Source organism: Triticum urartu, chromosome 7A, assembly GCF_056163025.1.
Source record: "Triticum urartu cultivar PI428250 chromosome 7A, HENAU_Tu73, whole genome shotgun sequence".
Lineage (NCBI taxonomy): Eukaryota > Viridiplantae > Streptophyta > Magnoliopsida > Poales > Poaceae > Triticum > Triticum urartu.
In genome coordinates this window covers 60,077,474-60,096,018 of record NC_141879.1, presented here as the reverse complement: position 1 = coordinate 60,096,018, position 18,545 = coordinate 60,077,474, and the positions used below count along the sequence as shown (strand labels likewise).

The window sequence follows — 18,545 nt, the reverse complement described above, 5'->3', positions numbered from 1 at the left end:
ACGCTTTGTTTAGAACTGCACTAACTAACAGCTCCACCATTCAATGTAAACACATATCCGGTTTGCGATTTAGAATCGTCCGGATCAGTGTCAAAGCTTGCATCAACGTAACCATTTACGATGAGCTCTTTGTCACCTCCATAAACGAGAAACATATCCTTAGTCCTTTTCAGGTATTTCAGGATGTTCTTGACCACTGTCCAGTGATCCACTCCTAGATTACTTTGGTACCTCCCTGCTAGACTTATAGCAAGGCACACATCAGGTCTCATACACAGCATTGCATACATGATAGAGCCTATGGCTGAAGCATAGGGAACATCTTTCATTTTCTCTCTATCTTCTGCAGTGGTCGGGCATTGAGTCTTACTCAACTTCACACCTTGTAACACAGGCAAGAACCCTTTCTTTGCTTGATCCATTTTGAACTTCTTCAAAACTTTGTCAAGGTATGTGCTTTGTGGAAGTCCAATTAAGCGTCTTGAATTATCTCTATAGATCTTGATGCCCAATATATAAGCAGCTTCACCGAGGTCTTTTATTGAAAAACTCTTATTCAAATATCCCTTTATGCTATCCAGAAATTCTATATCATTTCCAATCAGCAATATGTCATCCACATACAATATTAGAAATGCTACAGAGCTCCCACTCACTTTCTTGTAAATATAGGCTTCTCCAAAAGTCTGTACAAAACCAAATGCTTTGATCACACTATCAAAGCGTTTATTCCAACTCCGAGAGGCTTGCACCAGTCCATAAATAGATCACTGGAGCTTGCACACTTTGTTAGCTCCCTTTGGATCGACAAAACCTTACGGTTGCATCATATACAATTCTTCTTCCAGAAATCCATTCAGGAATGCAGTTTTGACATCCATTTGCCAAATTTCATAATCATAAAATGCGGCAATTGCTAACATGATTCGGACAGACTTAAGCATCGCTACGGGTGAGAAGGTCTCATCGTAGTCAATCCCTTGAACTTGTCGAAAACCTTTCGCAACAAGTTGAGCTTTATAGACAGTAACATTACCGCCAGCGTCAGTCTTCTTATTGAAGATCCATTTATTCTCAATTGCTTGCCGATCATCGGGCAAGTCAACCAAAGTCCATACTTTGTTCTCATACATGGATCCCATCTCAGATTTCATGGCCTCAATCCATTTTGCAGAATCTGGGCTCACCATCGCTTCTTCATAGTTCGTAGGTTCGTCATGGTCTAGTAACATAACTTCCAGAACAGGATTACCGTACCACTCTGGTGCGGATCTTACTCTGGTTGACCTACGAGGTTCAGTAATAACTTGATCTGAAGTTTCATGATCATCATCATTAACTTTCTCACTAATTGGTGTAGGTGTTGCAGAAACCGGTTTCTGTGATGAACTACTTTCCAATAAGGGAGCAGGTATAGTAACCTCATCAAGTTCTACTTTCTCCCACTCACTTCTTTCGAGAGAAACTCCTTCTCTAGAAAAACTCTGAATTTAGCAACAAAAGTCTTGTCTTCGGATTTGCGATAGAAGGTGTACCCAACAGTCTCCTTTGGTATCCTATGAAGACACATTTCTCCGATTTGGGTTCGAGCTTATCAGGTTGAAGCCATAAGCATCGCAACCCCAAACTTTAAGAAACGACAACTTTGGTTTCTTGCCAAACCATAGTTCATAAGGCGTCATCTCAATGGATTTTGATGGTGTCCTATTTAACATGAATGCGGCCGTCTCTAAAGCATAACCCCAAAATGATAGTGGTAAATCAGTAAGAGACATCATAGATCGCACCATATCAAGTAAAGTACGATTATGACGTTTGGACACACCATTACGTTGTGGTGTTCCGGGTGGCGTGAGTTGTGAAAATATTCCGCATTGTTTCAAATGTAGACCAAACTCGTAACTCGAATATTCTCCTCCACGATCAGATCATAGAAACTTTATTTTCTTGTTACGATGATTTTCAACTTCACTCTGAAATTCTTTGAACTTTTCAAATGTTTTAGATTTATGTTTCATTAAGTAGATATACCCATATCTGCTTAAATTATCTGTGAAGGTGAGAAAATAACGATATCCGCCACGAGGCTCAACATTCATCGGACCACATACATCTATATGTATGATTTCCAACAAATCTGTTGCTCTCTCCATAGTACCGGAGAACGGCATTTTAGTCATCTTGCCCGTGAGGCACGGTTCGCAAGTACCAAGTGATTCATAATCAAGTGGTTCCAAAAGTCCATCGGTATGGAGTTTCTTCATGCGCTTTATACCGATATGACCTAAACTGCAGTGCCACAAATAAGTTGCACTGTCATTATCAACTCTGCATCTTTTGGCTTCAATATTATGAATATGTGTATCACTACTATTGAGATTCAACAAAATTAGACCACTCTTCAAGGGTGCATGACCATAAAAGATACTACTCATATAAATAGAGCAACCATTATTCTCTGATTTAAATGAATAACCGTCTCGCATCAAACAAGATCCAGATATAATGTTCATGCTCAACGCTGGCACCAAATAACAATTATTTAGGTCTAAAACTAATCCCGAAGGTAGATGCAGAGGTAGCGTGCCGACCGCGATCACATCGACTTTGGAACCATTTCCCACGCGCATCGTCACCTCGTCCTTAGCCAATCTTCGCTTCATCCGTAGCCCCTGTTTCGAGTTGCAAATATTAGCAACAAAATCAATATCAAATACCCAGGTGCTACTGCGAGCATTAGTAAGGTACACATCAATAACATGTATATCACATATACCTTTGTTCACCTTGCCATCCTTCTTATCTGCCAAATACTTGGGGCAGTTCCGCTTCCAGTGACCAGTCTACTTGCAGTAGAAGCACTCAGTCTCAGGCTTAGGTCCAGACTTGGGTTTCTTCTCCTGAGCAGCAACTTGCTTGTTGTTCTTCTTGAAGTTCCCCTTCTTCTTCCCTTTGCCTTTTTTCTTGAAACTGGTGGTCTTATTGACCATCAACACTTGATGCTCCTTGATTTCTACCTCTGCAGCCTTTAGCATTGCGAAGAGCTCGGGAATCGTCTTATCCATCCCTTGCATGTTATAGTTCATCACGAAGCTCTTGTAGCTTGGTGGCAGTGATTGAAGAATTCTGTCAATGACGCTATCATCCGGAAGATTAACTCCTAGTTGAATCAAGTGATTGTAGTACCCAGACATCTTGAGTATATGCTCACTGACAGAACTATTCTCCTCCATCTTGCAGCTGTAGAATTTATTGGAGACTTCATATCTCTCAATCCGGGCATTCTTTTGAAATATTAACTTCAATTCCTGGAACATCTCATATGCTCCATGATGTTCAAAATGGCGTTGAAGTTCCGGTTCTAAGCCGTAAAGCATGGCACACTAAACTATCGAGTAGTCATCAACATGTGACTGCCAGGCATTCACAATGTCTGCAGTTGCTGGCGCAGGTGGTACACCTAGAGGTGCTTCCAGGACGTAACTCTTCTGTGCAGCAATGAGGATAATCCTCAAGTTACGGACCCAGTCCGTGTAATTGCTACCATCATCTTTCAACTTTGCTTTCTCAAGGAACGCATTAAAATTCAACGGAACAACAGCACGGGCCATCTATCTACAATCAACATAGACAAGCCAGATACTATCAGGTACTAAGTTCATGATAAATTTAAGTTCAATTAATCATATTACTTAAGAACTCCCACTTAGATAGACATCCCTCTAATCTTCTAAGTGATCACGTGATCCATATCAACTAAACCATGTCTAATCATCACGTGAGATGGAGTAGTTTCAATGGTGAACATCACTATGTTGATCATATCTACTGTATGATTCACGCTCGACCTTTCAGTCTCCGTGTTTCGAGGCCATATCTGCTATATGCTAGGCTCGTCAAGTTTAACCTGAGTATTCCGCGTGTGCAACTGTTTTGCACCCGTTGTATTTGAACGTAGAGCCTATCACACCCGATCATCACGTGGTGTCTCAGCACGAAGAACTTTTGCAATGGTGCATACTCAGGGAGAACACTTATACTTTGATAATTCAGTGAGGGATCATCTTATAATGCTACCGTCAATCAAAGCAAGATAAGATGTATAAAAGATAAACATCACATGCAATCAATATAAGTGATATGATATGGCCATCATCATCTTGTGCTTGTAATCTCCATCTCCGAAGCACCGTCAAGATCACCATCGTCACCGGTGCGGCACCTTGATCTCCATCGTAGCATCGTTGTCGTCTCGCAAATCTTATGCTTCTACGACTATCGCTACCGCTTAGTGATAAAGTAAAGCATTATAGGGCGATTGCGTTGCATACAATAAAGCGACAACCATATGGCTCCTGCCAGTTGCCGATAACTCGGTTACAAAACATGATCATCTCATACAATAAAATTTAGCATCATGTCTTGACCATATCACATCACAACATGCCTTGCAAAAACAAGTTAGACATCCTCTACTTTGTTGTTGCAAATTTTACGTGGCTGCTACGGGCTTAGCAAGAACCGTTCTTACCTACGCATCAAAACCACAACGATAGTTTGTCAAGTTGGTGCTGTTTTAACCTTCGCAGGGACCGGGCGTAGCCACACTTGGTTCAACTAAAGTTGGAGAAACTGACACCCGTCAGCCACCTGTGTGCAAAGCACGTCGGTAGAACCAGTCTCGCGTAAGCGTACACGTAATGTCGGTCCGGGCCGCTTCATCCAACAATACCGCCGAACCAAAGTATGACATGCTGGTAAGCAGTATGACTTATATCGCCCACAACTCACTTGTGTTCTACTCTTGCATATGACATCTACCATAAAACCTAGCTCTGATACCACTGTTGGGGAACATAGTAATTTCAAAAAAATTCCCATGCACACACAAGATCATGGTGATGCATAGCAACGAGAGGGGAGAGTGTTGTCCACGTACCCTCGTAGACCAAAATCGGAAGCGTTAGCATAACGCGGTTGATGTAGTCGTACGTCTTCACGATCAGACGGATCAAGTACCCAACGCACGGCACCTCCGAGTTCAGCACACGTTCAGCCCGATGACGTACGTCTTCACGATCAGACGGATCAAGTACCGAACACACGGCAACTCCGAGTTCAGCACACATTCAGCCTGATGACGTCCCTCGAACTCCGATCTAGCCGGGTGTTGAGCGAGAGTTTCGTCAGCACGACGGCGTGGTGACGATGATGATGTTCTACCGACGCAGGGCTTTGCCTAAGCTCCGCTACAGTATTATCGAGGTGGACTATGGTGGAAGGGGGCACCGCACACGGCTAAAAGATCAAACGATCAATTGTTGTGTCTCTAGGGTGCCCCCCTGCCATCGTATATAAAGGAGCAAGGGGGAGGTGCGGCCGGCCTAGAGGAGGCGCGCCAGGAAGAGTCCTACTCCTACCGGGCGTAGGACTCCCTCCCTTTTTCTTGTTGGACTAGGAGTGGAGGGGAAAAGAGGAGGGAGAGAGGAAGGAAAGGGGGGGCGCCCCCCTCTCCTTGTCCTATTCGGACTAGTGGGGAGGGGCACGCGGCCCTGCCCTGGCCGCCTCTCCTCTTCTCCACAAGGCCCACTATGGCCCATTAAGCCCCCGGGGGGTTCCGGTAACCCCTCGGTACTCCGGTAAAATCCCGATTTCACCCGAAACACTTCCGATATCCAAACATAGGGTTCCAATATATCAATCTTCATGTCTGGACCATTTCGAGACTCCTCGTCATGTCCGTGATCACATCCGGGACTCCGAACAACCTTCAGTACATCAAAACATATAAACTCATAATATAACTGTCATCGAAACATTAAGCGTGCGGACCCTACGGGTTCGAGAACTATGTAGACATGACCGAGACATGTCTCGGGTCAATAACCAATAGCGGAACCTGGATGCTCATATTGGCTCCTACATATTCTACGAAGATCTTTATCGGTCAGAACGCATAACAACATACGTTGTTCCCTTTGTCATCGGTATGTTACTTGCCCGAGATTCGATCGTCGATATCTCAATACCTAGTTCAATCTCGTTGCCGGCAAGTCTCTTTACTCGTTCCGTAATACATCATCCCACAACTAACTCATTAGTTGCAATGCTTGCAAGGCTTAAGTGATGTGCATTACCGAGAGGGCCCATAGATACCTCTCCGAATCAGAGTGACAAATCCTAATCTCGAAATACGCCAACCCAACAAGTACCTTTGGAGACACCTGTAGAGCACATTTATAATCACCCAATTACGTTGTGACGTTTGGTAGCACACAAAGTGTTCCTCCGGTAAACGGGAATTGCATAATCTCATAGTCATAGGAACATGTATAAGTCATGAAGAAAGCAATAGCAACATACTAAACGATCGGGTGCTAAGCTAACGGAATGGGTCAGGTCAATCACATCATTCTCCTAATGATGTGATCCCGTTAATCAAATGACAACCCATGTCAATGGCTAGGAAACTTAACCATCTTTGATCAACGAGCTAGTCAAGTAGAGGCATACTAGTGACACTCTGTTTGTCTATGTATTCACACATGTATTATGTTTCCGGTTAATACAATTCTAGCATGAATAATAAACATTTACCATGATATAAGGAAATAAATAATAACTTTATTATTGCCTCTGGGGCATATTTCTTCACATTTTGTATGTCTGAAGTAGCGCCTCGTCACTTGGTGCTTGTTATGCTATCTTGAGCGTCATGTTGATGTTGTAAACAATGGTGTGTCTATGTTGTTGCTATGTGGTACTGTTATAGTGTTCATGTTCACCCCTGTTGATTTTTAGTTTGCGTTGCTATTAAGGCATGGTTGCGGTTTGAAATGCTGATTCCTTCGTGAGAATTTGTGCCATTTTAGTTGTTGAAATGGTTAGTATTTCAGTTACTCCCTTCTGTGGCTTTTATTTGGATCTTTCATGTTCAGTGCATGCTTTGGTCCCGCTGATTTCGGCGACTGGCCGCTCCTGTTCTTTGTGTGGAGTTACATTAGCCATTTTTCGGAAGCTGCATGTCATTTTGGTGCTCAGTAGCATGGTTTTGTGTCTGATCGTCACTACAGTGGCAAGTTTTTTTATCACTACTATCACTGTGATGTGTCTGATCCCTACTTCAACACGACTATTGTTTGTGTTTTCTGGCAAGTACAGACTTTGTTCCAACCATTTAGGAGAAAAGAGCTTGGCTTTTGGTTTTGTTTGCAGGTTCTTTTTTGGGGTAGTATGAATGAATTAGTTATGATCTTGATTGATTGACTTTCACCAGTTGGGAGAAGAAAGGTTGGTGATATAAATCTTGTAGGTGTTGATAGCTGGGGTCTTTCTTGAGTATTTAACAAAAAACTATTACAATTCGTGAAACCGTGCCTACAAATTACCATTTTACAAATTTGTGCGGAAAACTACCACTTTTGTTCTAATCTTTGCCTAAAAACTACCAAGTCAGAAAAGTGGTAGGGCTAGCCCATACGTAAGCATTGACATGATAATAATAGTCAACCACACTAGATTGACCGCTATGTTGACCGTTATGACAGATGGGACCTACGTGTTCACTGGGACATTTCTACAAACACTTTGTATGCATAGTGTCGCCGGGCCGGCTGTGGGCGAGCTGCCCGAGCAAGCGAGCCGCCGCGCTGGCTGGACTCCGCGTCGCCGGGCGAGCTCGTCGGCGACCGCTGCGCTCGAAGCTGGCCTCCGCGTGAGCTTCCATTCCGGGCGAGCTGGCCATGGCTGCGCGCTGGCCTCAGCGACCTGGCCATGGCTGCCGCCGCGCTCGAAGCTGGCATTCACGCCTCCGGCCAAGCTGTCCTGGGTTGTGGCGGCGGACGGGTCCGTGATCATCTGCGACGACCGCGCCATGGCCAAGGCCGGGAGTTCTGCGGCTGGTCCTTCCGCCCTTTCCGCCCGGCTGCATGTTCGGCCGCGATTTTACATCGAGGAAATTGGAGCTAGCTAGCTCGATTCGTCCCAAGCAAAAGTCGATTGGAGCCAGGCTATTAGAGCTAGCTAGCTCAATTCGTCTGCCATTGAAAGCCATCGGAGATCTCCATGGGGAATTTTATAGGAAGATAGGGAATTTTAGAGGAGGAAGAAAGAACTGACGTGTGGGCCCCACATGCTAACGGTCAAAGTAACGGGGTTGACTTTTTCAGTCCCGACGGGTGGGCCCAGCATGTTATAATCACGCTTAAACAATCTGAATCGGCCACTTTTCTGACTTGGTAGTTTTTAAGCAAAGATTAGAACAAAAATGGTAGTTTTTCGCACAAATTTATAAAGTGGTAGTTTTTAGGCATGGTTTCACGAATTGTGGTAATTTTTTGTTAAATACTCGTCTTTCTTCGCTGCTGCTTCTGTGACCGGAGTTGTGTTGGCTGGCATTATTTTGATGTTTTTGTTCATCATAGTCTTGTTCCTTGTACCCCCCAAAAAGGACCTGGTAGTTGAACCGGGTCTATTTTTGGTTCAACAATGTGCTAATTCCCAGTTCATCCTTGTTTAGAGGAAGAAGAAAGAACTGACGTGTGGGCCCCACATGCTAACGGTCAAAGTAACGGGGTTGACTTTTTCAGCCCCGACGGGTGGGCCCAGCATGTTATAATCACGCTTAAACAATCTGAATCGGCCACTTTTCTGACTTGGTAGTTTTTAGGCAAAGATTAGAACAAAAGTGGTAATTTTTCGCACAAATTTGTAAAATGGTAGTTTTTAGGCACGGTTTCACGAATTATGGTAGTTTTTTTATTAAATACTCGTCTTTCTTCGCTGCTGCTTCTGTGACCAGAGTTGTGTTGGCTGGCATTATTTTGATGTTTTTGTTCATCATAGTCTTGTTCCTTGTACCCCCCAAAAAGGACCTGGTAGTTGAACCGGGTATATTTTTGGTTCAACAATGTGCTAATTCCCGGTTCATCCTTGTTTAGATGAAGATCTGTAGCTTGCATGGTCACAGTTTCACCATGATGTTTCCATTATTTTTCTAAAAAAAATGGTGATGATTTGGCCGATTCAGACAGACTGTTTCCAGGGCAACACATATATGTATAAAAGAACTTAAACGTACAAAAAATTGTAAACAATTTAAGAAACTGTGGTATTTAGAGGACGAGCTCGCCAACCAAACCGTCGGTCCTAAGCCGAAGCGCAAGAGCAAGCGCACGAAGGCGTACACAGCTGCCGAGGACAAGTTTCTTTGCGAGTGTTGGCGAGACATTGGACAAGACTCAAAGACGGGCGCCGAGCAAAAGCATTCGACCTTTTGGACTCGTGTGCACCGCGAGTTTCATGAGCGCAAGAAGTTTCCACCTTACCAATTTGTGAGCACGCGCTGGTGGGTCTCCATTTCCAAGCGGTGGAGGGTGATCCAACAAGAGTGCAACAAGTTTTGCGCCACCCTTGAGAGCATCAAGGCCCGCCCCGTGAGCGGCATCGGCGTGCAAGACATGGTATGATAGAAAGCAAGCCGCCCTATTTTGTGCCATCAAGATCATTCTTTTACGTCTTCATTTGCTATCACTTGCCCATATGCTTGCATGGAAACATTTTGTAGGCATTTCAAGCTTTGGAGGCATTCAAGGTTCAACACAATGGCAAGTGCTTCAACCTCTCCCATTACTATCGGGTCATCAAGAACGAAGAGAAGTTCAAGGCACAATATGCCGCGCTCAAGGCACGTGGGGGGAAGGGCGCCGTGGAGGATGTTGGGGAGGGCGAGCCGGCACGGCCGCAGGGGAAGACAAGCTCCAAGAAGGAGGACAAGCGAGATGCGGGCACCAACGCCTTGATCGCAAGCGTGGACGGCATGATGAATAAGAAGGACTCAAGGGAGGAGGAGCGCCGGCGTTTCAAGGCGGGGCAAATGGATGCTTTCATGGAGATCCAAAGAACGAGGCTTGATCTTGACGCCGAGAAGCAAGCCAAGATGTTCGAGCTCGAGGCGGAGAAGCAAACCAAGATGCTAGAGATCGAGGCCGCCAACGCAAAGACAAAGGCGAAAGAAGTGGCTCTTGCAAGCATGATGACCGGGGTTGAGATCATGAAGGTGGATCTCAATACCTTGTCGCCAAGGAAGAGGCCGTGGTTCGAGAAGATGCAGGCCGACATGCTCAAGTTCGAGGACGAGTGATCTATGGCGTCGAGGGCCATCTTTTTGTATGCCGGCAGGTGTGCCGGCATGACCACGGGAGCCGCGATGGCGTGGTCGAACTCAAGTCCCACCATTTTTTGTGTGCTGGCATGTGTGACGGCCGGCTGGCGAGTGCGCCAGCATGAACTGTGGTATTTTCTGAAGTCGGCATTGTATGTCGGCGCTGGCATGGTGCCGGCATGAGACATGGTCGCTGGCATTATCGGCCGCGGGCCTTTTTTATTTAAAAGTTGAATGCAGACATGAAATGGATTGGCGCATTGGGCGCATTGCCGACCCAAATGCAAAAGTGGACGGACGCCCGGTGGGCGGCCGATCCAAACGGACAAAAAATAGACAAATGTGCCGTCTGTTTGGGTCGCCCCATTGAAGTTGCTCTAAGGCCAAAGCCATGCTTAGGTGAGAAAAAAAAATTAAAACCCCGAAACGACCAGAACCAAACGCATCATACCTGAGCCGGATGTGTGAGTCCAACATGGCGGTGGACCGGACTCCCGCAATACCCCGGATTTGCTTGCGGACCGATAGAATTCTAGAGAATCAGAATGTGCACTTTTTATTTTAGAGGTGATATACCTTAGTAGTCGAAATGAAATACCAAGTACGATCAGTTGGGGTGGACAGGCTCCATTACAATAGGTCGTTGATTAGAACTCGCTCGTCCCATTTTTTCCAACCCAATATATTTACAACTTACACTGACCGTAGGACCCAACGGACAACTATTGTTGGAGTGCTTTTGCACAAAGTAAAAAAAAACAAGCGTGTTTCTGAAAAACAGTAACATCACGTGCACTAGCCACTGACAATGGACCCAATATATTTACAATGTACATTGACAATGGGATCCAGCGGGCAACTATTGTTGGAGTGCTTTTGTACAAAGTAGAAAAATAAGGGTGTTTTAAAAAAAAACATCGGTCCTGGTCATGTTGGCATGCCACATAGGCAGCGAATACACATATGTACGGATAATGTGACCGTATTTGCACGCCCACGCAAGTTATATGACCAGAAACACGTATTTTACAAGTTTATGCACCAAACTGACCGTCACGAACAAGTTCTAAGACTTATGTATTTACCTCAATTTTAGGACTGACGCTGGTGTTTCGAGGGTTGGCCTCCGAGATGCTTCGTCTCCTCCACCTCCTTTCCTTTGGGTCCCCTCATCAATTCCAGTCCACTAGCACAGCTCGTCTTGTCCCATCGGCCGCTTGCAGGTTTCACCTGCTTCGCCAAGAAGACTCTGCGCCTGCTCATCGCCTTCTTCTTCCCCGTCGTCTTCCAGCCAAGACAAGATTCGAGCCGTCCGTGGTGACCGGTGAGTCCCGTGCCAGGTTGCCTCGTCGGCTCCGTTCTAATTCCTCTTTTCCCTTTCTCATCCGACCCTTTGCTTCGCCAGATCGTCAGTCCAGAGACGCCGCCGGGAACGGAACACCGTCGCGACGCCGGGAACGGAACACCGTCGCGCCGCCTCCAGAGTAAATCCTCTCGGCCCTCTCCTGCCATTCTCCCCTTTCAGCGGATAGATCGCCGAAATCGTCGCCCATCTGCTTTTTTTTCTCTTCTATTTTCATGCGTCCAATGATTTCTTGTTTCTCTATCGCTCCTGCTTTTCTCACGAAACTCTTTTTAGAAGGCTGATCCGCACGGATGAAACTGCTGTAGCTTGAGCTCATCAGAATGCTCCTTTCTGGATCTAGTCAGTCTAGATCTGTATAAATTTTTACAACTAGTATTTTTTTTAGTACATTTTAGTTACGTGTAGATGTTACATGTTTTTTTGTTTCTGCAAATACTAGTAAATTTTGCATTTTAGATACGAGTAAATGTCACTGCAAAAATGCAAGTAGTACTCTTTAATCATTACATTTCAGATATGTGTAAATGTATAAAATTATTAAATCTGCAGACTTTCTTTTAAATTGCGTCGTCGCTCTCATATGGTGATTATGATCATGCAAAAAAATCAATTACTCCATGACAACAAATGCGAATAATTTATACGTCTGATATGTGTAAATGAAACTGATTTTTTTCTGAAACCAAAAATTGAAATACAAGGGAGTCTGATCTGATTCGTTGCCCAGCACGCACACCTCACACCTGCATGCACACAAATGACACAGCGCGGTATCAGGAACAAAGAAGTTCAAAAACCAACACCGGTCCACTTGCATAGATCTAACGGTCCACCATAAAATGAGTGACCAAACTGATGGCAGCAAGAATCGGCTGATAAATCTAACGGTCCACCATAAAAAGAGGAGAGTGACCAAACTCGAAGTTTCACCACAGTGATTTTTAGTAAATCACGTTTCTTCTTCATGCGCCACACTAATGTTTGCTTGTTCTTTTTTTTTTCTTAACAGCTAGCATTCAACATGCCGAACAGCAGCGGCGTGACCGTGTTCGACGACCTGCCCGAGTGGCTTGTCGTTGACGAGATCCTTGTCCGGCTGCCGGCCAAGGATGTACTTCGGTGCCGTGCCGTCCGCCAGTCGTGGCGCAGCGGCACTTCCACCAACGCGTTCATCCTCAACCACCACCACCGCCAGCCCTCGCTCCCCATCATCAAAAACATAGAGGGCATCTACCGCCATGCCGGATCCCCTAGTGATCAAAAGATACAGCGTGTCCTCCGGAACGCAGATCCCTTTAAAAACGAGATGACTCTATGCCATGCCGCTTGTGATGGCCTCCTCATCCTGGAGAAGCAATCCAATTTCTACATCTGCAACCCTACCACCCGCAAGTGTGCTTCCCTGCCACATCCTCCACGACGGCCAGGCTTCAGCGCCGTCGGCGTAGTCGGCTTCTACCGGCTCCACACATCTGGAGAACACCGGGTTCTCTGGGCGTCATACTTGAACCAAATGCCGTACTTGGTACTCATTGGGGCTGCCGTCCCAACTGAGTTGCCTGATTACTTCATACTCACAGTTGGATCGGACCAGCCAAGATGCATCCAATGGCCGACAATTTGAAAATATGGGTTTCCTACCCTGTCCTTCAATACTCCACCAGTCCACAATCGTGCTCGCCTGCACTGGGCAACATGGGCAACAGGCCTCAACATAACGGTATTTGACACCGTAGCCGAGACATTCTGGCAGATGAGCCGCCCAGCACAGTTGGGTGAGAAGGTGACATTGTTGGATATGTGCGGCTCCCTTGCCTTGTGCTGCACCACCAATGACTGTCAATTTAGATGTTTGGGTGTTGCAGGACTATGATGCTGAAACCTGGGGCTTTCAGTACCGGTTTAACTTGTCAGCAATGGAGGCATTGCCACCGTTTAAGTTTGACCTCAATGCTCTCCCTAGGATGGCTGTGATCAATGAGCGTGAGCTGTTGATCGAGCAGTGTGTTGGCCGTCTGTTGCATTGTGACATTGATGGTGTGTTTTTAGGATATGTGCGAGCCAAGGAGCCTGGGAACCACTTTGTGCTAACTATGCAGCGCCTCCAAGAGAGCATGATTTCAGTCCCATTGTTTGAGGCGCAGGAAGAAGATGCTGTGAACAAGGAGTCTCCATTCGTCATGGTGCTATAAGATGCCAGGCTCCATCTTAATGATTTCGACTAGCTGTTTGTTGTGCCCTTGGGAGTATCTATCCTGTATGAACCTTGCTTTCTGTTCTGTCTTCTTACTTTTTTAGTACTAGTAGAACCGAACACTTTGTATGTCTGAAGTAGCGCCTCATCACTTGGTGCTTGTTATGCTATCTTGAGCGTCATGTTGATGTTGTAAAAAATGGTGTGTCTATGCTATTGCTATGTAGAACTGCTATAATGTTCATGTTCACCCCTGTTGACTTTCAGTTTGCGCTGTTATTAAGGCATGGTTGCAGTTTGAAATGCTGATTCCTTCGTGAGAATTTGTGGTATTTTAGTTGTTGAAATGGTTAGTAGTTTAGTTACTCCCATCCGTGGCTTAATATTTTGATCTTTCATGTTCAGTGCACGCTTTGGTCCTGCTGATTTCATGTTCAGGCATATTTCGGAAGCTGCATGCCATTTTGGTGCTCAGCAGCATGGTTTTGTGTCTGATCGTCACTACAGTGGCAGGTTTTACTACTTCAACACGAATATTGTTTCTGTTTTCTGGCAAGTACAGGCTTTGTTCCATTGACTTTCAACCATTTCAGAGAAAAGAGCTTGGCTTTTGGTTTTGTTTCCAGATTCTTTTTGGGGGGTAGGAATGAATTATTTATGAACTTGATTGATTGACTTTCACCAGTTGGGAGAAGAGACGTTGGTGATATATGAAATTCCATCTCTGCACCCGAGCTCATTTGCACCTGCGCTGACGAAAAAAATCAAAACAAATACTAGAAAAATTCAAAAAAATCTGAAAAATTATTATGCGGTAGATAATTTGATGCATGGGGTTTGCTCTAATTTTCAAATCATTTGGACATCTGAGGAGGAGCTCTCAGCAAAAAAGATAAATTGGAAGTCTGTACAAAAAGTTTACTGTTCATGTACTATTTTGGTCCGATTTGTCTTTTTTCCTGAGAGCTGCTCAGATGTTCAAATGACATAAAATTTGGAGCGGGCCTGACGCATCAAATTGTCTACTACAAAAAAAAGTTGGAATTTTTTGATTTTGTTTTGATTTTTTTTCTAACCGGGTGCAGATAAGCCTGATTACCGAAACGCCCTACTCGGTGATATAAATCTTGTATAAGTGTTGCTAGCTGGGGTCTTTCTTTGCTGCTGCTTCTGTGACCCGAATTGTCATAGTGGAACCTAGTCTTGTTCCTTTTACCCCCAAAAAAGGACCAGGCAGTTGAACCTGGTCTATTTTGGTTCAGCAATGTGCTAATTACCAGTTCATCTTGGTTTGTATGAAGATCTGTACCTTGCATGGTCACAGTTTCACCATAATATTTCTATTATTTTATCTAAAATTTTGCTGATTTTTTGGCCATTCCGATGGCGACAGTTCCCACAGCAACAAAACAAAATGTACAAAAACTTAGAACGTAGAAAGAAAAATTAAAATGGAAAAGAAATGCGCATCCAGGGAATCGAACCCTGGTCAGTACCGTGGGAGGGTACTATGATACCACTACACCAGATGCGCTGACATGCTTTCGCAGTTTTGGTACTGATTAATTAGGATTCTAGACCTGCAAAGAAAAAAAAAGAGCAGAATTGGAGAAGTGGGGTATCGATCCCCATACCTCTCGCATGCTAAGCGAGCGCTCTACCATCTGAGCTACATCCCCATTGCTTGGTAAGCTGTACTTAGCAGATTTGATGGCATCAACACCACTTGATATTCGGGAATCTGCAACTGAGATGGCTCTGATCAACGAGCCTTGGCCGAGTCTTGGCCGTCTGTTGCATTGCGACCCTGATGATGCGTTTTTAAGAAATGTGGAAATCGAAGAGCATGATAACCGCTTGATAGTTACCGGGCATCGCCTCCAAGAGAGCATGATTTCACTTTCATTGTTTTGAGGCGCAAGAAGAAGATGCTGTGAACCAGGAGCCTCCATTCAACATAGTGCTACAAGATGCCATGCTCCATCTTTTTTTTTTTTGGAACTTAGATGCCATGCTCCATCTTAATGATGTGGACATCCCATATGAGCCATGTCTTTTGTACTCTGTTCTTACTTCTAGTTAGTACTAGTAGTAGAGCCGAACACTTTGTACGGCTCAATGGCTGAAGTAGTACTTCTACTATCATCATTTCGTGCTTGTCATGCTGCCTTGAACATCATGTTAATGTAGTTCTGAACAATGGATTATCTATGCTATAAATAGAACAGTTCTACTGTTCTACCCTGTTTACTTTCAGTTTGCACCGTTAAAAGCATGAAAGGCAGGGTGGTTGCAGTTTGAAAATGCTAATTCCTTCACGAGAAGTTATTGCATTTCTGTTGCTGAAATGGCTGGTTTACATGCTACCCTCTTTAATATTTTGACCTTTTATGTTGAGTGCGCGCTTTGGTCCTATTGCTTTTAGCATGTACAGGGAGAGGATGGTGGGCAGGAATACAAAGCTAGGAGAGACGAGGGGAGGTTGAGTGGAGCCTAAGAGGATAGCAAAGAGTATTAGAACCAGCTACCACTCAAGACTAGATTTTCTATAGACTAGAGCCTTCAGGTCTTCCTCAAATCCGGCCTTGCAACCACTCAGGGTGGGATGGATGCCTCTGAAATTTTTGTTGTTCTTCTCTTTCCAGATATTCCAAGCAGTAGTGGCGAAGCATTCAGTGAAAAGAGTCCCTGACCAAGCAACTCGTCCAGCATACAACTTAGCCTGTCTCCCCCACTAGGCCAGCTAACTTGGAGTTTGTCCCAACAGTAGGCACTGAACTGGCAGTCAAAGAAAAGACGCTCTGCTATTTCTCTGGCAGCTCCACACAGCAGACAGTTAAGATCAGTGCCTATGTTGTAGTGTCTCCTACGAAGCATGTCTTTGGGGTTCAATCTATCAGCCATTAGGAGCCAGGGGAAGACTTTAATTTTCATGGCGCACTTGGATTTCCAAATCAGTTTAAACTCTGGGTCAACCTGAACATCTCAGAAGCAGAAGTTGTAATATTTCTTGGCAGAGAAATCTCCCCAGACACAGGACCAGGCATCTATCTGATGGGGGTTCAGACCAACCGAACTGGTTAGCATCTGTAACTGTTTCTCTTGCCTGGATCGACAGTGGCAAGTGGAACAGGTGTTTGAGCGATGCGGAAGTGAGCATAGCTTGAACAGAAATGTCAGGCGAGATGGCAAAAGAAGCACGCGAACATTTTCTGAACTCGTGGACATTTGAAATCATGAACATTTAATTATTTTGCAAACTTTTTTTAAATTAGGAACATTTTTTTAAATTTGCAAGCATTCTTTGAAATTTTGAACACTTTTTTAGAACCCGTAAACATTTTTTGAATCAAAAACCATTTTTATGAACATTTTTCGAATACATGAACATTTTTTTAATTAGCAAACATCTGTTTTGAATTGGTGAACTTTTTTGCAATTCACGGATTTTTCTTAAAAATCGATGAACATTTTTTGAGTTTGTGAACATGTTCAATTATACTAACTTTTATGAATACATGAACATTTTTTCAAAATCATGAACATGGGCCGGCCCAAAATGCCGCGCTGGGGTAGCGAGGGGTGCACGCTACGTCTCGTCCCATCGCGCAACACATGGTATATGTTAAAACTTCACGCTGATAAACATAACATGCGGGTAAAAATAGACCAAAGAAGCCTAGGTTTGAGCACCAAAACAAGTACCAGGCATTCATAAAATTGCCACGATGTACAATACTCTAAAAAACAGCATGCAATTATTTTTAATTTTCCATGAACGTTGAGAATTTTTTTTCAAAAAAAAATGCCTTGTGAAGTAGGTCGCACAATTTCTATGTAATTTTCCAAAAAGTTGGTTACAACTAAAAGTGTTGTCATGCAAAAGGAAAAATTGCCATCCTACATGATCGAGAAAAAGAATCCCCCCTCCCCATGCCACATCAAAGGTGTGTGGACAATTGCCATGGGGATAAACCTAAAATTGTCGCCACAGATAAAAGTAGACACGATTTTGTACCAAAAAATGCCACACATTTTTTTTATAAATTTACATGCGTTAGAAACTAATTTTTCCATAACTTAAAAACATACAAGAAAACTGAAAGATATATGTTTGAACCAAAGTTTTTTAAAATTTGCCATGCGAATATTTACAAACTCTCCCAAAAACCATTTATGGAAATATTTGTGACTATTTGCCATGCAAATATTTACAAAACTCCCCAATAATTCCATCATGGCAAAATATAATTTGTAGCACAGAAATTTTCCTTTTATGTACCATGGGAAATATCTTTCTTTTGGAAAGTGGCAAATTTCCTTCGTTTGTACCATGGCAAATTTACCTAGTGGGACATTGATTTTTTTAGACCATGGAAAATTTACTTCATGAAACACGGTAATTATTATTTTTTGACCATGGCAAATTTACTTCGTGGACCGTGGTATTTTCTTTTTGTGTGTGATGGCAAATTTTATGCATAGAGCAAGGATTTTTTTTTTTGTATCATGGAAAATTTAGTTCATGGGCCATGGCAAAATTATTGAAGAATCCTTTTTATATTTTTGATTTTGTTCTCTAACACGGCAAACTTATTTTTGGCGCCATTGCAATTTTATTTTGTACCATGGAAAAAAATCAATTTCGAAACCTATGCACCATAACGAAAAATTACCATCAATTTTATACGGTAAAAAATGATGGAGTTTTTGTTTTTTGAGGAAAATGAACTAGGGAGGTAGCAAAAACTAACTAGATGGGACTGGCGGATGTCGTTTATTTGCCACTTACATCCCTAGTTTCATCTTACCATTTTAATTTC

At 43.8% G+C, this 18,545-nt stretch overlaps 1 protein-coding gene and 2 non-coding genes across 3 annotated transcripts; 1 reads left to right on the top strand and 2 right to left on the bottom strand.

The window, feature by feature from the left end:
- Positions 1-11,264: 11,264 nt before the first annotated feature.
- On the top strand, positions 11,265-13,988 carry LOC125523421 (F-box protein At5g18160). Its single transcript, XM_048688456.2, is given in 4 exon segments — positions 11,265-11,486; positions 11,568-11,646; positions 12,538-13,364; positions 13,366-13,988. Coding segments are annotated over 2 exon segments (1,170 nt in total). The 5' UTR covers positions 11,265-11,486; positions 11,568-11,646; positions 12,538-12,549; the 3' UTR covers positions 13,721-13,988.
- A 1,197-nt stretch (positions 13,989-15,185) lies between these two features.
- On the bottom strand, positions 15,186-15,256 carry TRNAG-CCC (transfer RNA glycine (anticodon CCC)). Its single transcript has one exon. It is a non-coding gene; the product is annotated as a tRNA-Gly (tRNA).
- Positions 15,257-15,328: 72 nt separating this feature from the next.
- On the bottom strand, positions 15,329-15,401 carry TRNAA-AGC (transfer RNA alanine (anticodon AGC)). Its single transcript has one exon. It is a non-coding gene; the product is annotated as a tRNA-Ala (tRNA).
- Between the last annotated feature and the right edge of the window lie 3,144 nt (positions 15,402-18,545).